At 32.5% G+C, this 19,948-nt stretch overlaps 1 protein-coding gene across 1 annotated transcript in view; it reads right to left on the reverse strand.

Moving 5' to 3' along the window:
- LOC150089433 (spectrin alpha chain-like) overlaps positions 1–19,948 on the reverse strand; it is a 579,218-nt gene that overhangs the window by 368,004 nt on the left and 191,266 nt on the right. Inside the window, 5 exon segments of the mRNA XM_090389473.1 lie at positions 6,025–6,092; positions 6,194–6,316; positions 15,897–16,140; positions 17,088–17,122; positions 17,125–17,152. Coding sequence (XP_090245599.1) covers positions 6,025–6,092; positions 6,194–6,316; positions 15,897–16,140; positions 17,088–17,122; positions 17,125–17,152 — 498 coding nt within the window.

A 19,948-nucleotide genomic window follows, 5' to 3' on the forward strand; every position in this document is an offset into this window, starting at 1 on the left:
AGCTACCTGAACTTACAAATAAGTATGACAAAGATGGCATAAAACCATCAAAAGCTCCCATATATCTTGCATATTTGCAGTTCCATTATTTATATTTTATGTGATTTTAACAGTGTATGTTCTTCTTTTAAGTAGTGGTTTTAATATATAAATAAATTTTCTGATTATACTCTGGAATAACCACACAGTCAGAGGAGTTCACAAGATAAGGAGAATACAAGAAACAGCACCATATTTAGCAGTCATGGGCTTGAACTCCGGTGCCTTGAAACATGTGTACTAATGCACCCTCATGCGTGACCACTCGGCAATAACCAATAATCATATACAGTCGATTCCGGTTATTTGGAACACATCGGAACTAGTGTATTTTGACCCAATTAAGTGGCTGCCCCAATTATGCAAAGTTTCACGTAAATGGTTAAAAATACAGTGGACTTCCGCTTTATGATTGATTCTCTGTACAATAAAATCACGTTATGATGGACTCACCATAGTAAAGTACCATTCACAATACGATATGTAGTAAGCGCCAGTCATTATGATCACATTTGTGAATTAAACAGCAATTCTAATAAGCGAAAATAGGAAGAATGTTATCCACAGACTATAAAAGTAAAGATATATTAAGCACAAATTTACACTTTATTGCCTTACCAATTAAAAAATTAAATGGTACGTGACAATCGGAAGAATATTTTCCACAGGTTAGCAAAATAAAAATAAATTTACACTTATGTGCATAGCTTAATTAATACATACTATAGTATGTACATACTAGGGCTTGCATAAAACCGAGAAATTTCAAAACCGAGTTTAACCGAAGTTTACTCTTAAAACCGATTTTCTCAGACTTAGGGAAAATAATTAAAAGCTTATAACACAGGTATTTATTTTATCTTGGGTAGATTGTACAAATCGTAATCAAATCTTTTAAACAAAATCTATCACCTCTTATAGTAAAAAAAATAAAAAATTAAAATGCTCCAAAAAAGTAACCAGCTTGAGATAATACAAAATTACAAATTGTATTCAAATCCTTTGAATAAAAACTATCTTCTCATATAGTAAGCAAAAAAATAATAAGCCCTATAATAATAATAATAAATAAATAAATAAAAATAATGTGAAAAAAAAACAGCTCGGGGAAATTACTTTACTATTTATTGCTCAGCTTTTTTCTGAAAATGATCCTTTAAAAAACACAGTATATTAAGCATTTTTCCTGATAGACTTGACCTTATTTTTGTGTTAAAGAGACCAGTGATCGAAAACACTCTCTCAGATTGGACACTTGTTGGTTTAATAGTCAGCAGTGTTCTATAAACTTTCTCCAGCTTTTCACTTCTACTGCTAGTTGCCTCCAAAAATTTAAATTCATTGCTGATTTCCAATTCACTTGGACATTTTGAAGGCTCTTCAGTTAATCTCTTTATTACACTATCATACTCTCGCATGAGTGTATCTCCAACATCGAGACTAGACGAGTCTTTGTTTTCTTCTAAAAGAACAGTTTGTTTATTTTCAGTTTCTTCATTCAACGCTAAGACTCCTTCGGAATGTTTTGCAAATAATCTCTGATAAATCTCTTCAGCATGCTTTTTCAAAACTTGCTTACTTGGAAAGTTCTTGAACCTGAATCTTCTTTCCTAAACTTTTTGGGGTTGTGTAGATAGCTCAGCAAAGCCACAGTTTGGCGATTTTGTCTTGCATTGTAACGCTGCAAAAGGCTTTGGCGAAACTTTAAAGCAAATGGGTTTTCTGCTGTATCAAGCTTAGCAAGCAGAAATTCTATTGAAGACTCTGCTTTAAGTAAGTCTGTATCTTCTGAGGTTATAGCCTTCAGAATCATTTCAACTGGTTGTAAAGTTTCACATAGCAATTCAAGTGTTTTCCAGTCATCGTCAGACAGCTTTAGTTGACAGTACTGCACGTAGAGCATTTGGAATGCAATTTTTCAATTTCAAAAATCTCTCAATCATATAGAATATGCTATCCCATCTAGTCTTTCAATCTAATATAAGTTTATATTCTTTCCCATTAAATTTTGCTTTAACAAAATTTTGTAATATGTCATTTTTGGTAGGCGATTTTCAAAAAAGCTTGCAAATTTTTCTGACTTTGTTAATAGTTTGTGCAATATTGGCCATTGGATTGAAGAAATAAATGAGCTCATCGGTAAAGTCGGTTTGATAAAGCATGCCTTGCTGTCTTTCTTCAACTTCTTCATCGTCACTACTTTCTTCATTATTTTCATTTTCTTCATTGTCTTTGGGAGACTCAGAGACTGTGGCACCATAATTGATTGCTTTTTCATAAAGTACATCTATAACTGACAGATGTATACAATGGGCTATACATTGTTGATGATTAGGCGTAATTTGCTTGTCGCACTTAATCATCATTGCTGCTCCATCGGTGGTGCAGGCAACAATATCCTCATCCAAGTTCAAACCAAATTCCTTCAAGTGTCCATTCACAATTTGCTCAGTTCTTCTGCTATCAAGTGAACCATTAATCTCAATAAGACCTAACGACCAATGACTGTCTTTTGAATGCACATTTATATTCATATACCTTTTATTTTGTATAGACATATATTTGTCTAGAGTCAATGAATACCGTGCACCCAAAACCAATGAATTTTTGAAATGCTGAATAAGTTCTTCTTTCTTAGTTTTATAATAATTCAGAACCATATTTTTAATTCCATTCACTGAGGCTGGTGGTAATTTATCGTATTTATTTCTCTGAAGGTGAAGGCTTGATTGTATAAACTCACTTTGGCAACTGAATGAAAAGAAAATCCATCTAAAGCAGCTAATTTTTAAATCTCTTTTTCCATAGATTTTTTAACGATAAAGTTTTCTAATGTTCTTACCATTTTTACGGGAGGCAATCTGATGCATTTTCTTTAAATGCAACATGAAAGATGATGTAGATCCTCCAGACAACTTCATTATTTTCTGACATTTCGAACATTGTGCTTCATCTTTTTGCTTTTTCGAGCAAAATAATTCCAACATTTGATTTCATCTTAGACATATTAAGAGTAATAAATATTAATTAGTAGGAATTTATATCACCGACAATTTTAAATAAAAATATTGAAGATAACAAAGGCACAATACTATGCGTCACTCCCGCAAGCACTGAATGAAGAGTCTAAACGAGGCAAGTTTCAAAATTTTCAAGAAAGAAACTTTTAATTTATTTACTTGCAATTTTTTTCCCCCAATTAAATCTATTGTATTTTCAAAATTACATAAAAGCTAAATTTGGTGAAGCTGCTTTTTGGAGAACATTTGATCGCAAATTTAATAGGAATAAAGAAGCAAGAAACTTTCTACGATTGAAATTTGATGCAATATTCAGCGAATCTGTTTCTAGTGGGTTTATACATTGATGGTTATCAATAAGGCGCATTCCATAACTTGCCTGGCGAACAAGATAGATGGAACGAAGAAGTATTGAGCATTTTCTTTTATGCTATCACTCCGACTCACTCAGTCGTAAATGAGTACACCTGCATCGTGCCATGATACAGGTGGGAAGATAAAAGGTACCCCTCCTAGATTTGGGCCACTTGCCCATGAGATTCGTATCTAAACATAAAATAAAATAAAATAAAAAACATGTTTAAAACATAAAGCAGTTGAACGATCCAGACAAACGAACAAACAAAAGGAAGTGTGCATAACAAAAAACTATATTCGAGGGCTAACTAAGAAAATATTCAAATCCGGTTTTAGAAGCTTGGTTTCGGTTTTAACAACTCAATATGAAAACCGATTTAACCGGTTTTATAAAACCGGTTTGCAAGCCCTAGTACATACTAACTAGTTGATATTTCTGTTCACTGACATTTGGGGGGGGGGGGGTTAAAATTTACAACAGTAAAAAAGATAAGCAATCAATAACAAAGAATATGGCCCACACAAATTGCAACTAACATGATATGGGCATATGAGAATGGACTAACAAGCTACGAAGCTTAAAAAATAGGAATGAAGAGAAGATTTTGAAATTTTATTTATGTTTTTTTTTATATGATTAAAGATTTCATTGAAGGGAAAACACATTTCACCATAATAATGTAAAAAACCACAAATTTCCAGCTGTCAGTATTATCGCAAATTCAATAAGATTGAGTTTACTCTCCATTTATAGATTGCACTAACAAAAAAGCCCAATAAACCGGAAACTGCTAATTGTTTTTATTGTTTTATGGTTGTGACCTCCAGAAATCCGACCGGACCACGTGGTATGGTCAGAGACAATCATAAGGTAATCTCGAGTGCTGCAGCCTCCTGCCCCAATTAAACAGCATGTTGTCCCAATTAAGCAGAGAAAACCCTGGCTATTTTCTTGATTAGGTTCTGTTCTTTAAGATTTGTCCCAAATAAACGACTGCCCTGATTAACCAGTGCCCAAATAACTGGAATCCACTGTATTTATTTTATTTATATTATAATAAATTAATTTAATAGCAACTTCAGACTTAGTTTATTCCTGCAATTCTGCATGGAAAAACCTTTAAAACAGCTTATTTTTGAAATTACAAGGTAGTTTTAAACTTCAGAAAACAGAATTTTACCACGGTGCTTTCAATGCCTGGCAGCAATGCCAACAAAAATATGTTGATTGTGAGGAGGTTACATCAAGTGATGTTTATTATATTCCAAAACTTATTGATCTTCAATTTAAATAAAAAATTTTATAGCCTATTATGTGTTATTTACTGAATTAGCTTTGTATAGTCTAAAAGATACATATAGTCTATCATTTCTTCAAATCTTGTTACTGCCTGTACATTCACTTATAAACTAACTTAGAATTAACCCAGTGTAAGGATCAATCATTTGATTTTGAAAAATTATTGGACTGGAGTACAATATATATATAATAAAGACAGTAAACATATCCTGCGAACAAGTTCATGATATCATCTACAAAGAACTGGACATGAAAAAAAGTTTCAACAAAATGGTTACCAAGAGATTTAAAAGCAGACAAGAAGGAGAGGGTAAATTGCATGAAAATTATTGTAAAATATTCCAAGGATTCAAACAAGTTTACCAGCCATGTGATGACATAGATGAAACTTGGGTTTATTACTATGATCCAGAAGCCAAACAACAGCCTGTGAAGTATCTCCTTGCACAATTTTGCAGGATACCATCAGCTACTAAGGTAATATCATCATCACTTTTCAAGAACAACGGAGTGAGATTCAAGAGGGTAAATCCATTACAAGTGAACACTATTCTTCCTTGATACTGAAATTTCATGGCTGATTGAAGGCAAAACATTACAGAAACTCTACAGAGGAATTGTATCTGCATGACAATGCTCTCAGTAACCATGAAAACAATCAGCAATTTAGGTTATAAATTGAATCAGATACTAATTCTGTTACATTAAATAAGAATACCAGTTTAATGTTTAATTAATGCTATGTATAAAAACAATGAAAAGTTCTGCATGTACAGCATCCAAGTCAGTGTTTTCATGTTTGGCAATAAACTTTTTTTGCATAACAAGTTTGATGTCAAACTTATTATACCCTCATGAACATCAATAAATATCAAAAACAAAGAAATATCATATTGCTGTGAAAATGAATTTAAAAATATAATTTAACACAAAGGTCTTTTTCATGTTTATATGTACAGCAAAAGAATGTGATTTTATATTTAAAATTTACATTTCCAACTATCATTAAGCTGAGTAATTATATACAGTTTGTAGGATAATTATCAAGTTTTTGCATTTAATATTTGGATTTAATGAGGTGGTGCAAGTGTAATAAAAGAATAGAAAGCGCAAGAATAATTAATCTTGCATATTTTGGCAACATATATTGAGCTAAACTAATATAAAAAATACATTATGATGAGAAAATTCTGAAACATGCAGTTTTTAATGATCAACACATCCTATAAAGAGCAATATGATCTTTGGATCAGTTTATCTTAATATTTTTGAAAAAAATATATATAAATAAAAAATACAAAAACCTACCTTTAGTTGTTGCCACTTTTCATCTAATGACTGAAGCCTTTTATGAATCTCTTCTGAAGCAAAATGACCTTCAGAAAGAATAATAATTTCAGAACCACTGCAAAGTATAAATTTTTGTTATGTTTTACTTTTTAATATAAAAAAGCACTTTTTTTCTATCAGTACTTACCTTCATGTATCATTTCTTCTCCAACCTGGCCAACAGCCCTGATACGATTCTCGTGATTATTGATTTCAGCCAAAACTGCCTGATGCTTTTTGATTAGATTCTGCACTCCAATTAGATCTCGACCTAGATAATAAAAAATTGTTTGAAAGCACCATTAAAGCATATGTTCACTTTCTGAAAAGGGTTTACACATTTATATTATGATGATGTAACAGCATACGATGAACAGATATGAAAATACTTGTTCCTGCATGGTAAGTGAGCCTAACAATTTAATATAATTAAAACGCTACTGTACATTAACATTGCTAAAAACTACAAGGATGCTGAGGAAGTGGCACCTGTAACATGCCTATTAAGCAAAATTAAATTAAAAATAAAAAAAACATGCTTCCTAATGAAAATAAATAAGAAACAGCAAGGGTCTACACACACACACCCAAGGAATGGACATCAGCACAATATCTCATGTATGGTATAGTGCAACTGCTGCCTGATAAACTTGCAAAACAAATCACCCACTGCACCACACCAAAGGTAAATACTATACTGACTTATGAGAGAGAAATAACACAAAAAAGTAAAAAAAAAAAAAAAAAGGGGGGGGGGGGAATGATCCTTCTTAAAGGGGGCATCAGTTTGCAGTTTTGAGCAATTGTAATGTAGCATAATATCATTCACTGATTACACCACATTTAATTTTTCATATCTTATATAGTAAAGAAACACATTTTTATTTCAAAGGAAGATATATAAATAGACTTTCTTTACCATGCAGGAACAACAGTTTTCATTCCTATTAGAATCCTGTGCAACCTGCATACAAAAAGAACTAATTAGAGGATAGGATGCTTTGAATTATTCAGAAAAATAAATATGAGCAAACATTGTTAAATAGAGTGGTTGGAATTTATTAAATTTCACACAAACCACCTACTTACATAAATTCTTGATTAACCTTTTAATTCCAAAGAACCAGCAGTGCCGCTGAAATATACCAACCGATGAGTTCTATTGATAATAGACATATGATGGTGCAATAACAAGTAATGACTCCAAATACAGATGGTTATAATTAAACTATCCCTATACAAATCTGTCTGAAGAGCAAAGCATTAAAATAAAAACAACAAACAAAACTTGCAACAAGGGAAATGTGTGATATGCAAAGGAGAGACAAAAATGAGGTAGGGGGTTTAATTCAAATGATGAGTCTGCCACCAGGGGCCAAAATGGCTGTAGTCAACTGAGAATCAGCTCTATGTAGTTGCTGTCATTTAGAAAAATAAGCTCATACCTCATAACAGCATTCTTGATAGCAAAATGTAAAAATTCTTAAAACCAGGAAGATTATGTGTAATCACATAATCTTCCTGGAAACAATCTTCCTTTTTTAAATTTAATAAAATCTAAAAAAAATAATAATAATAATAAATAAATTCATACACTTTAAAAAAATAAATAAATAAAGGAATAAAGTGTAATTTAAATCAGAGAATTTCTTTCAAAAAACTTAATATGCCATATACTTAGAACAAAAATTCTATTACTTGTATGCCTAAACTGTATATTGAAGCTGATGAAAAATAAAGAGATGCAGTTAGCTTTTGTTTCTTCTCTTTCATTTTCAGTGGTTATTGGAGAAAAAGACTGTTAAACAAAAACACATTAACTAAAATAATTTCTGGACCTGTGATAATTTGCAGAACCTAATCAATCTATTGGAGTGAACAGTTTTCTAGAAGTATCAAACACTAGTTTGGAATAACCAAATCTTTGCTAGTCAGGAGTTTGTGTAGCTGGTAACAAAAGAATCTAAGGACAAAACTATTCAGTGTCATTCCTTTAGTAATTTTTGGTGAAAAGGAGCCATCCTATTATCTAATAAAAACAGTCCAGAAGTAAACGAGGTAAAAAGGTTGTTTTAGCAAGTGTTCTCAAAGCAAAGAGCTTAAATTACCATTTCATTAGGATAAACTTTAGATATCGTCGACCCCACGCAAAAACCACAAATCTGCAAAAAGACAGTTTTGAGAAAAATGCATTTAAAGATTCTTTGACTTTGGAAAAATCAAGTTTTTAAGTTTTTTAACTAAATGTTGCTTTATAAATACTTTCCAAAGATGCTGTTTTTAATCCATATTGGTAATTTAAGATTGTCATTAGGGGATTAAAAAGCACTTTTATGGTTTTGGCATTGTGAAGTTTGACATTTTGTCAGATTCATAAAGAATTGAAAAGGTGAAAAAAAAAATTTTAACATATTTTTGTTTGTCAGAAATGAATACTTTATTAATAAAACAAGGTTAGAGTAATTTATACATATAAATGAATGAAAAATTTATTAATATGTGTTTAATTACAATAACATACAAGTTGGTATAAATTAATTTTCAATATCTTCTTCATATTCAGATTCTTCACTTAAATCTGGTGCTGGTAAATTATCCCCTGATTCTATTTGTGCTTTTAAATTTAAATAGAATTTGCGATACTCCTTCAGTATTGTAAAATCTTGGCACATTTTCATTAAATCTAAGCTTTGTTTGAGATATAAGTTCCTCATTATAAGCTTTGGAAAGGTTATGTTGCTCATTGCTGAGTCTTCCTTTAGGTCTTTTTAGGTTTACTGTTATAAATTCATCTTTGTAGTTTGCTTTGTAAAATATTGTGACATGCCCATCATGTCCTTTTTGGAATTCAGGGCAGCAGACTTTTCTCCAAGGAACAGCACCTTGTTTGGCGAGAAAAGTAAAATCGTAAAAGTCATCGTATTGCATGATATTTACACAGAATGTGTAGGTTTTAATCTTGCACCTCTAATTATTTTGACCCATCCTTCAGAGACATAGACGGGTACATACTGTGCTTTTCTCTCAACTTTAGAGTGCATTGAGACACTCCATTTCTGAATGGCCTAGCTCAAAAAATGTGTCTAACAGTTTTTAAACTGGTGATAATTTAACAAGTACATGCATAACGAAGCCATAAGTGTATTCTAATGCTGACTCCCACACGAATCAGACATCATTCTAACTAATGTAATTTGTTTATTATTAGTTTTGTCCTAACGTATTTAAGCAAACATGTTGCAATTTCATTAGTGCCTCTCTTTCCTTGGGTTTCATCCAATAAGTAACAGTGATCCCCATGGAAATGCAAATCAAAAACTGCTAAATTGTAAATGGCAAATTTACATAGGTAAAAAATTTGGTCAGCATTTCCCTTTGTAGTATTAAAAACAGCCTCAAGACCAAAATTAAATGCCAGATAAGACTGATCATTAGTGGCCAAGTTTTTATTGTCCTCTCTACACTGGCAGGCTGCTTTCTTTCTTTCTTTCAATGTGCATTTTAAAATCATCTGTACTTTCTGTTTTTTGTTTGGGAGTCAAACTACGATAAACCATGCATTTTTTACATTGGTTCTTCTTGGGGTGAAAGAAACCTAAATTAAACTCTCTAAACACTTATCTAAATTTTTCAAATGAAATTTTTTTTCAGGCCCTGTTCAGTACACTGTTCATTAAACATTCTGAACATTACTGAAATGTTGAAAGTAGCATCAAGATACTTTTTAGATATAGTTTTATGGCAGTAATCAGATTATACAGCTGTGAGATTCTATCATGCCAAACTAACGAAAGTGCCACATTAGCGAATCTGCATGGTAAGAAGTATTTTTTTCAGATAAGTGAAAATGCATGTAACATTTTCAACCACTTTGCCTTGAAATGCACACACACGCATCTTTGACAGGTTGACCAAGAAATAACCTCAAGAATGCATTTAGGTAAAAAAGTGCCAGATATGCACATTCGTGGTTTTGGCAGGGTGCCAACGACATGAGTAAGAGCCCTCTAAACACTCCACACACAGCTTTCGAATGAATGAGGGTTGAACAGCACATAGGGTATTTCAAACATTCCAGTAATCCCCTCAAATGAGAATTAAGCCTGACATTTGAATTCTAGAAGACATCAAAGTGTGTTGGTTAGTACTAAAATAGACCGTTTTAATCTATCTTAAACAATTACAATATTCAAAAAAAAATTTTTGACACTGGGTTAACTCTTAAAATAAGTAAAGTACAATAGAGAAAAAAAACCAGAAGTATAATACTCTAAATATTCTGGCTCTCATACCACATCATTTGACAAATGGGAAAAACATGAATTCTAAAAGAATTTAGACATTATTCCTGTTTGCCAAAGGCTGTGGCATAACAGCTGCAAAGATACAGTAATGTTCTAGTTTTTTTCTGTATAGTACTTTATTTATTTTAAGAGTTAACTCAGAGTTAAAAAAAGTTAATGTTGTAATTCTGTAAGACAGATTAATATAGTGCACTATAATACTAACCAAGGCTGTGGTTTGGTGTTTCTTCTCAAATTAAAATGTTTGTTTACTCAATGCATACTATAGAGTCACCCAAAGCAACCATTTAGAATAATAAATAAAAAATAAAATTGTCACTATATATTTTATTTTTATAATGTATGTATACAGTGCTAATAAGTAGAGGAAAAAAATCAGTGAGAAACTTCCATGACTGTATTATTGGCTATTAAAAATGAGACATGTAGAGAAGTAGTGTTATTTATAATTTATTTTATTTGAAATTTAATGACTGCTTTTATTATTATTATAAGTCATGTTTTTAGTTTATATAGTATACTGACAAATCAAAACGATTCATTAATAAATATTCATATGGAGCTATGCTATAAATTTCTAAAAATTGAGGTGTAAAAATCAGCCCCTGTTTGACCAACTAGATTACAAATTATTTTTTAAAAACATACTACAAAGATGACTTTTCAGAATTTCACTGCATGTAATATAATTAACCACACTAAATTAAAAAATGGATAAAAAATATTCATATGCAATTGCATTATGAACTTTTTAAACTAGAATGTGCTAGTTTATATTAGGCAATCACATGTAAAAGTTAAAGGCCAGCTCCTCACTGTAGCTTAATTTACACAGCATCTACCTATCTAGCCTCAACTCTGAACTGCAGAGCTCTCATGTAGAAAAATATTCATGTATTATGTTTAGTTAAGTTGAGCGCTATCAGATGTTACATCTGTATCATGGGCGTCCGCAGAGGGGGACAAACAGGGCACTTGCCCCTCCCTGGGATCGAGTAAAAAATTCCACAAATTATAATCGTAAAAGTGATTGAGATATGTAATCTTACACCCTTGACCATGGGACGCGTAGTCTGCCTTAAAATTTTATTATGGGTTGGCCAGTTTCGGCCCTCGCGGGGTAACCATAGAACACGTGTTTCATCTATTGCAACAATAAAACAGAGTTCCTGTTTTTGGTTCATCGACTGATATTCCCCAAACTTTACCAGAAGTTTTGGAACATTGCAATTATTTCCCTTCTATTAATTCGGCAATAACTATTGGTATGACATTACCTGTTACGACATGTACCATTGAAAGAAGTTTCAGCACCTTGAGACATGTGAAAACATGGTTAAGGTGTCCACTATCTCAGAAACTTGCCTATAAGGTTTATGTATGATTAGTGTGCACAGGAAGAAACTAGAAGAGGAAGAGGTAAAGAAGAAATTTACTGAAAATGTCATCAATAGGTTTGCAAGCGATTGACGAAGAATTCAATTCTTATACAATACGTGATTATTGAAATTATTATTATCTATATATATATGAAGTTATATAAAAGAATATAAGAAATAGAAAAGGAGAAAGAGTGACAGAACAGATTAATGCCATCAAATTTATGATTGTACATTACATCTGTCTGTATATAACAATTTTTTAGTTAATTGTAATACCAACTAGATAAATTGGAGAATTTAGCATAAATGTATTAGGGGTGCAAACTATACTCATTAGTTCAAAGGGTCAAGTTTAGGTAACCTAAGTTGGACTTCTTTGTTGTACCCTATAAATAAACACATAAAATAATATAAAATAGTAAAATTAAAATGATAATATAGCTAATTATAGATATATGGATACACTGAATGGAATGTTAAGGCTAGCTCCACTCAATATATCCCATCAATAATTAGCTGAAGCTATCTGTTTCTGTTTGCCATTTGCCATCTGGCAAATGGCAAACAGAAATGAGTATAGTTTGCATCCCTAATACTTTTATGCTAAATTCTCCAATTTATCTAGTTGGTATTATAATTAACTAAAAAAACTGTTATATATATATATATATATATATATATTAATTCTTGTTTCCTTTATATTGTAAATTTATATACATTATGTGTGTGTTTTTGTATTGATGCAATGCTGTATGCTATAATCTACTTGTTTAATTAAATAATTATTTAAAAAATTAAATAAAAATTTATTGATGTAATTATTTGTCTCCAAGCTTTGCCCCCCCTGGAAAATTTTCTGTGGACGCCCATGATCTGTATATTGAATTTTCATCATCATCATCCATATCTGTTATACAGTAGACTTTCAGAATAACGGCACCATCAGGGATTCAAGATGACATTATTTCTATTTTTCCATTATCTAGAAAGTTTTATTTTTAATATATTTAAAGCAGAAATAATGAGGCTAAATAAGAAATAGAGAAATTAAGAATGCAATTTTACTAAATTCAAAAATAGCAAAAGCTTAAATTTCCAGTACTCCATTAGTCTAATAAAACAGTACTTTAAGACATACTATAACTTCTGAATGCAATTTTATTAACTGCACATAAAAAACATGTTGACGATTCAATGTTATATTCTGCCATTAATACACTCCTACTTATGCCCATTCTATTTTCTATTATTATATCAAGTCTGTCACTAAACTTTAATGTTCTTCTTCTTTTTTTCTTTGTATGAAGTTTATTAACTTTAGGAGCCATAGTGAGGGTTTTTAATTTAAAATAAATGTAAAACAGCAGTATAATCCATGATATCAGTACAGAATTCACTTTCGAAATGGTGAACTTAAACAAATACAGTAATCACATGACTTGCCGTTTTTTTTTTTTTTTTTTTGTTTTTTTTTTCCGACACTGCACTGTGTGTAAACATCTGATTATAAACATCACTGCACTGTATATAAACATCTGATCTTATTGTGCTGTTAGTTCGAATGTTCCATTATTTGGGGTGCTGTTATTTTGACAGTCTACTGTATCTAGTATGTATACAGGTCACTGTGATGATATAAATCAGTCCTGGATTATCAGCCTTTCATTCATTATTTTTTTCCATGCTAACTTATTCCTGTTGGATCTTTAGCCCTAGCCATAGAAGGCCCTCTCTCTCTACAAATGCTTGCTTGACACCATCAATACAAATTTCTCTTTACCTACCTCTGGGACTATTACCATTCGTTATTATTTCAATTATCTATTTAGCTAATTTCTCTTCTCCCAATTTTCTATATGCCCATACTATTGTAAGTCTACTTCATTTATATTTCACTGGATATTCATTATCTCAAGATTTTTTATAATTTTCTCGTTTGTAATATGGTCATGCTGCTTCTTCTATCTGCTAATTATTTTTACTTGTCTTAAAACTATATTTCAAATGTGTCCATTAATGCACGAACTGTCTTGAAACCTGCCAGTACATTCTGCCATCATCTTATCTGTGTTTAACTAATAGTAGACACTTTCAGTAGACAACAGCATAAAATATCTTCAAAAATCAGAGAAGACTTCAATTGTAAGTTATTTAATTTGGACCTGAAATTGAAGAAATCCTCTGAAATTCAGAACCAAATGTTGATAAAATTGAATAAGGTAATAAATAAATAGACACAAGTGCACCAAAATATTTGATAAGATTAGAAAGAAATAAGTTTTTTTTACGATTTTTTTAAATGAAAAAAAAATTTATAATTTATATCAATAATTTCACTCTAATGTTAGAAAATCATGTTAAAATAAGAACAAATATTTGAGGGCATTTATATATAATTTTCATTTGAGAGCATTTATATATAAATTTCATTTTTATAAAACTTAAAAATTCTGTCTTGGCGCAAGCTTGTTCCACGGAGATAGCTCAGAATCTTCACATGAGAACCAAACTCACTGCTGAAAGGGTTAAGGAATTTTGCTAGTAAGGAAAAGGATGTCGGTATCCCTTTGTCTCTTAATGATTATCCCTCAGGCCATGCATTGAGTAGTGCGTACAGGTCTGAAGGCCTCATTTTAGGAAGGACGTAGGGTTTCTTGAGCAAGTACAGAGAAAAGCAACAAGATTGGTGAGGGGGAATGAAGGGGGTCCTCTTACCAAGAAAGGCTTAAGTTCTGCCAATTGCAGCATCTGGAGTCTAGGCACCTGTGAGATGATCTGATTAAGGTGCAGAAATTTGCCTTTAGCCAGCGGATAATTGATTGCTGAAACAAACTTCCATTAGTCATTGTGCAAGTTGATAACTTAAATAAATTCAAGGAGGAACTGGGCAAACTTTTAGAAAGAATGGATGTGTAAAGTGGGGTTTTTTTTTTTTTTTTGGCTGATGCTATATAAGCTTGCTTTCTTGCATCACATGCCTCTACTACTACTAGCTTTAAAGAGTACAAAACATACATACCACTAACACAAATACGTTGATCTACTAGATGAATTATACCAATTAAACAGTCGTGACTAACCACATGGGGCAGAATACATGCTAGCAGTGTCAATATGATTGTTACTTGAGTCTCAGGTTCCATGATGAATACCTCATCATTTACGGTGTGGCATTCATTAAACTGATATTACAGGAGACATTGCAAATCTGTTTACTTTTGCCAAGTTAACTGGCATGTTTTAACTTATGATGAAATTTATAAGAATTCTTATGAATGAACCTCACCATAAAATTAAAACCACAGCTGCTTTTTGCAGATATACTATTTCCAACTGAACAAGCACCAAATCATAAATCAATTGCTGCTGTGGAGAGAGAACTCAATTTGCAATGTAGACATGATCTTCAATTTCTTAGCCATGTTCTGGTTATAGATGAATCATGTTTTACAAGAAATTAAATTCTCGAACCATGCATAAGTGGACAGAGAAAACCCACATACAATTGTCATTACTCATTACCAACGTACCTTGTCCTTTAATGTTCGATGTGGTGTTCTTGAGAACAATCTTCTGTAGACAAGTATTTCAGGAATGGCATGAAGAAGCTGATGGCCTTAACTTCACCTTCTGTGTGCTGCTACAACCTTCTGATATCAATAACAGAGCCTTAAAATAAGATTATCCTCCAAATACTTGTGCAATACCCACTCTATTTGACCAACCTCTGGGCAGCTATCTACTCTCAAAGACAAAAATTTGGGTGGAGGGCACCATTCAAATATAAACTTCAAGAAGTGACCATTGCCCAGATATTTAGAAGAATGAGAAAGCACAGTAAATATAGCAGGATTATATTCTCAACATTAATAATGTTGGTGGTAAATTGTTGCTGAAGAGTAACTTGCATGTTGTTACACACTTTTGTGTGTAACAACATCATTATTCATTGTGTAACAATTTATTCATCATTATATGCATTACAATGATGAATAAGTACACAAACGTATATTTGTAAAAGGTGTAAAACAACAACATAAGGGAATTTTCATTAGGAAATCAGTACTACAATATCATCTTAATGTTTTGAGCATTGTTTATATAACTACAGTTTTACTATTACACAAAAAGAATATATTCATATAATATTTTAACACTGTATAACCTCTATTTGTGGAAGCAGCAATTGGCTCTTTTTCTCTGATCCAAGATTCTTCATCTTCCACATCTCTAAAAAGCTGCTGTACCCTCAGAGAATCTTGAAGCCGCTGACGTCTAGCTGTCATAGGTTGTTGGAGGCCACTATAACGTTGCACTAAACTAGATTCCTTGGCCAATATTGACTCTGCATCAAAATGACCTCGTTCGGCAAATTGGTTTGCTTGAATAACAACACCATCTATGCGATCCTAAATGTGAAGTGCAAATTTTTTTATAATATAACTAAATATTTAAAAAAATAAAGTTAACATAAGGGTTAGTCACTTAATTCATAAACTACAGCTGCTATTCAGGAGTGACCTCCCTACTGACAATTTTACACTTAAATATTACATATTATGGGTTACACAAAACATTACATGCAATAGCCAGAAACAATACATACATAATGCTTTGAAGCCAGTTATATATGATCAAGCAAGCAGTGTGCTTGAGTCAATGAAGATGCACGTGATTGCTGATGAATGACTGATACCTAATAATAAATAAAATCACACTTATTTTATTTAAACATATGAGATGCTAACATACACTGCAGAGAGTACACAATTTTCTTAAATGAATTATGACTGCAATGAAGTTTGGATGAAATAACTAAAAGACCAAATTCTCATTGCTGGCAAGTTCTGCTTTTCAGAAACAGATACAATTATGTTATGCACTGCAGTGCATAGTACTAGAGCACACAAGTACATGACAATATACTCCACAAAAATCCATCCAATAATCCAAGAGAAGAGACCAGAAGAGCAAAATGGCATAGCTATTACACGATAACATGTACTGATGTTATGCAAGATTAAGATCCAATACATCTTTTACACCTTCAACTTTTGGTTGTTTCTAAAAGTCAGTGGTGAACTTAGATGTTGTTACTTTTCCTTCGATGTAAAATCTAGAGCACAGATGGCTTCACTGCATACATTTCTAAAGTAAGCACCTACAAACACTCATGGATTCTACTGACTTCAAAGTAAAATGATGAAAGTATATTTAATTATAGAAAGAGTATTTATAGGGAGAAGGCCAAAAATCTGATTACAAGTAACCACAGTAAGCAAACTACAACATCAGTTCAATAATTATAAGAACAGCCACTAAATAATTAAAATTTCAATAAAGGTCAATGTCCTACCTGATGAGATGCTACATCTGCTTCCAATAAAGCATTTTTAAATGATTCTGAACACTTGTCAAATCCTATAGAAAAAGAGAGAAAAACATTATAAATCAACTAAAATATGGTTTTGATTTATGATTAAAAAGATATGATTTGCTTTTAAGAAAACAGCATCATTAAAATAAAGAATTTTAGTATGTAAAATTATTAAAAACAGAAAAAAAATTTTTATTTCACATCAAATAAGTACCTAATAAATCTAAGACAATAGCAAGTCCTGCTAGAAACATGGTTTTGTATGCTTTAAATTCAAAATCCACAATTCAATCAGTAGTAGAGGGTAGTAAAACCCAAATAATCAGGAATTCTCTCTCTCTCTCTCTCTCTCTCTCTCTCTCTCTTCTCTCTCTCTCTCTCCTCTCTCTCTCTCTCCCCCCCCCCCCCCGTGTCAACTGGCATATCATTCAATAAATGGAAACAGATAAAAGAAAAGATCATGGAAAAACAAATTTTTTTTATTTAAAAAAAAATAATGAAGCAAGTCAATAACAGCAAGAGCAAATTATAAAACAATTATACATTTTGCTGCTGGCATGTCCACATACCTTAAAAATGTATTTAAAAAAAAGCAAAATGCAGAATGTGTAGACACTATGAATAAAAGAGAATCTGGAGGTCAAATATCAATATGAAAAAAATAACAAAAAGAGTGGAATTTCACATAAACTTAACTCAATGGCAGATTACCTGAAAGACGAATCTTGAAAATAACAATCCCAGGTTAACAGTTAATTAGTGATTAAAAAACAAATTTTTTCCTACATTCATTTTTTTTATGAAAACCCCAAACACGAGAGGTATTAGAACTTATAGTACTTAGTACAATGCTTGGGTTGGAGGTTGAGAAGACGAAAGAAGATATTTGTTGACATTAGACTTGAACTTCTATAGACTGTAATTTTCAGGAAATACATATGAAGGAAGGTTGTTCCAGAAAATGGCAGTTGAATGAATAAATGAGGAAAATAAAAAGTTGGTTCTGGTGAGTTTGAAGTTGGACAGTAAATGGATGTTGGCTGGTGGCGGCAAGTGTTCAGACTGTTTTAAAAGAGAGAGCAGGAATTATAGAAGCCAATTCAGAAGAACAGTGCCCATGGAAGTATCTGTAGAAAAGGCATGCAGCAGAAACAGTACGTCTATGAGACAGTGAGTGAAGAGACTGTTAGAGAGGAGTCATTAATTAAACTAACTGCCCTCTTCTGAATGGAATCTAGAAGCCTGAGAGAGGTTTTGAGGGCACCGCCCCAGATGTGGGAACAATATTCCATGGTAGAGAGGATTTGCAATTTGTACAGAATGAACAGCTGTTTGGAAGAAAAGTAATGTCGAAAGCGAAAGAGAAAACCAAGTTTTTTAGATGCAGAGGAAGCAATATTTGTAATGTGCTTGTACCAAGAGGGATTAGAAGCAGGGTAATAACAAAAAGAGATATATCATCTTGCCTAGAAATAGGAGTATCACCAAAGATAAGCATAGGAGCAGAAGAATCATTTTTGTGAGATATAAGATAGGACTGAGTTTTAGATGGATTTAAGTCAACTAAGTTGTCTTTGCCCCACTGGAGAATTACCTGGAGGTTGGCATTTAAGGAATTGGTAGCGGATATTCGAGAAGTTGAAACTGATTGAACAGGGCAGGGTTTTTCAAAATGGAAAGTGGAATGCAATGTGCTATTGTCGGCAAAACTATGGATAGGATTTCCAGTCAATGGAAGGTCATTAATATACAAGAGGAAAAGAGTAGGGGAAAGAACTGAACCTTGGGGACACCAGCATTGGTGGAGAAGTTAGAAGACAGAGAGCCATCTACCATCACCCTCAGTGAGCGATCAGAGAGAAAACTGGATAACCAATTACAAAAAACAATTGGCAAACCATAAGATGGAAGATTGTTTAGAAGACCTTTTTGTCAAACACGATTGAAAGCCTTTGAGATGTCAAGAGCAACTGCTTTTGTTTCACCAAACTTTTCCATTGAATTTGTCCATAAATGGGTAACATAAGCAAGAATATCACCTGTGGATCGACACTGATGGAATCTATATTGGTGATCATTGATCAGATGGAAGGTTTCTAGGTAGTTTAAAAGTTGGTGGTTATTTGATTTCTCCATTACTTTAGAAAGAGTAGAAGTAATAGCAATGGAACGATAATTGGATGGGAGGGACTTGTCACCCTTTTTAGGAACTGTCTGGATATCAGCAAATTTCCAAGCAGAAGGAAAAAACCTTTGGAATAAGAAAGTGTAAAAAGGCGGCAAAGAACAGGAGTAAGTTCAGGAGCACAGGCTTTGAGAACAAGTGGAGAAATACCATCTGGAGCTTTCTTAGCATCGAGATTCATCAAAATCCTTCTGACATCCTTTTGATGGAAGACCACAGGAGGCACTGAAAGAGTGTTGGGAATGGTGGGAGGTGTTTTACCAAGATCATTAATACATGAGTTGGAAGAAAAATGGGATGCTAGCAGGTCAGCTTTATCCTTGGCTGAAGTGACAACAGAACCATCTGGTTTTGACAGAGGTGGGAGCAAAGATGGGAAAAAGTTGTGGCCAATATCTTTGACAAGAGACCAGAATGCTCGACTACCATTAGGGCAAGAAGCAAGTTTTCTACTCTTATCCTGTTCAAAATCTAGTTTGGACTGATTAATGACTGCTTCACGATTGTTGCGAGCTTTGGTGTAGGCAGAAAATGAAACTGAAGAATTAGAAACAAGCCAATTATGATATGCAATGTTCTTCTCTTGAACAGCCTTAGCACATTTATTGGAAAAACCAAGGTTTAGATCAAGGACAAGATTTTCAAGTCGAATGTG

This window comes from Mastigoproctus giganteus, chromosome 2 (assembly GCF_048544385.1).
Source record: "Mastigoproctus giganteus isolate SK-2022 chromosome 2, ASM4854438v1, whole genome shotgun sequence".
In the NCBI taxonomy this organism is placed as follows: domain Eukaryota; kingdom Metazoa; phylum Arthropoda; class Arachnida; order Uropygi; family Thelyphonidae; genus Mastigoproctus; species Mastigoproctus giganteus.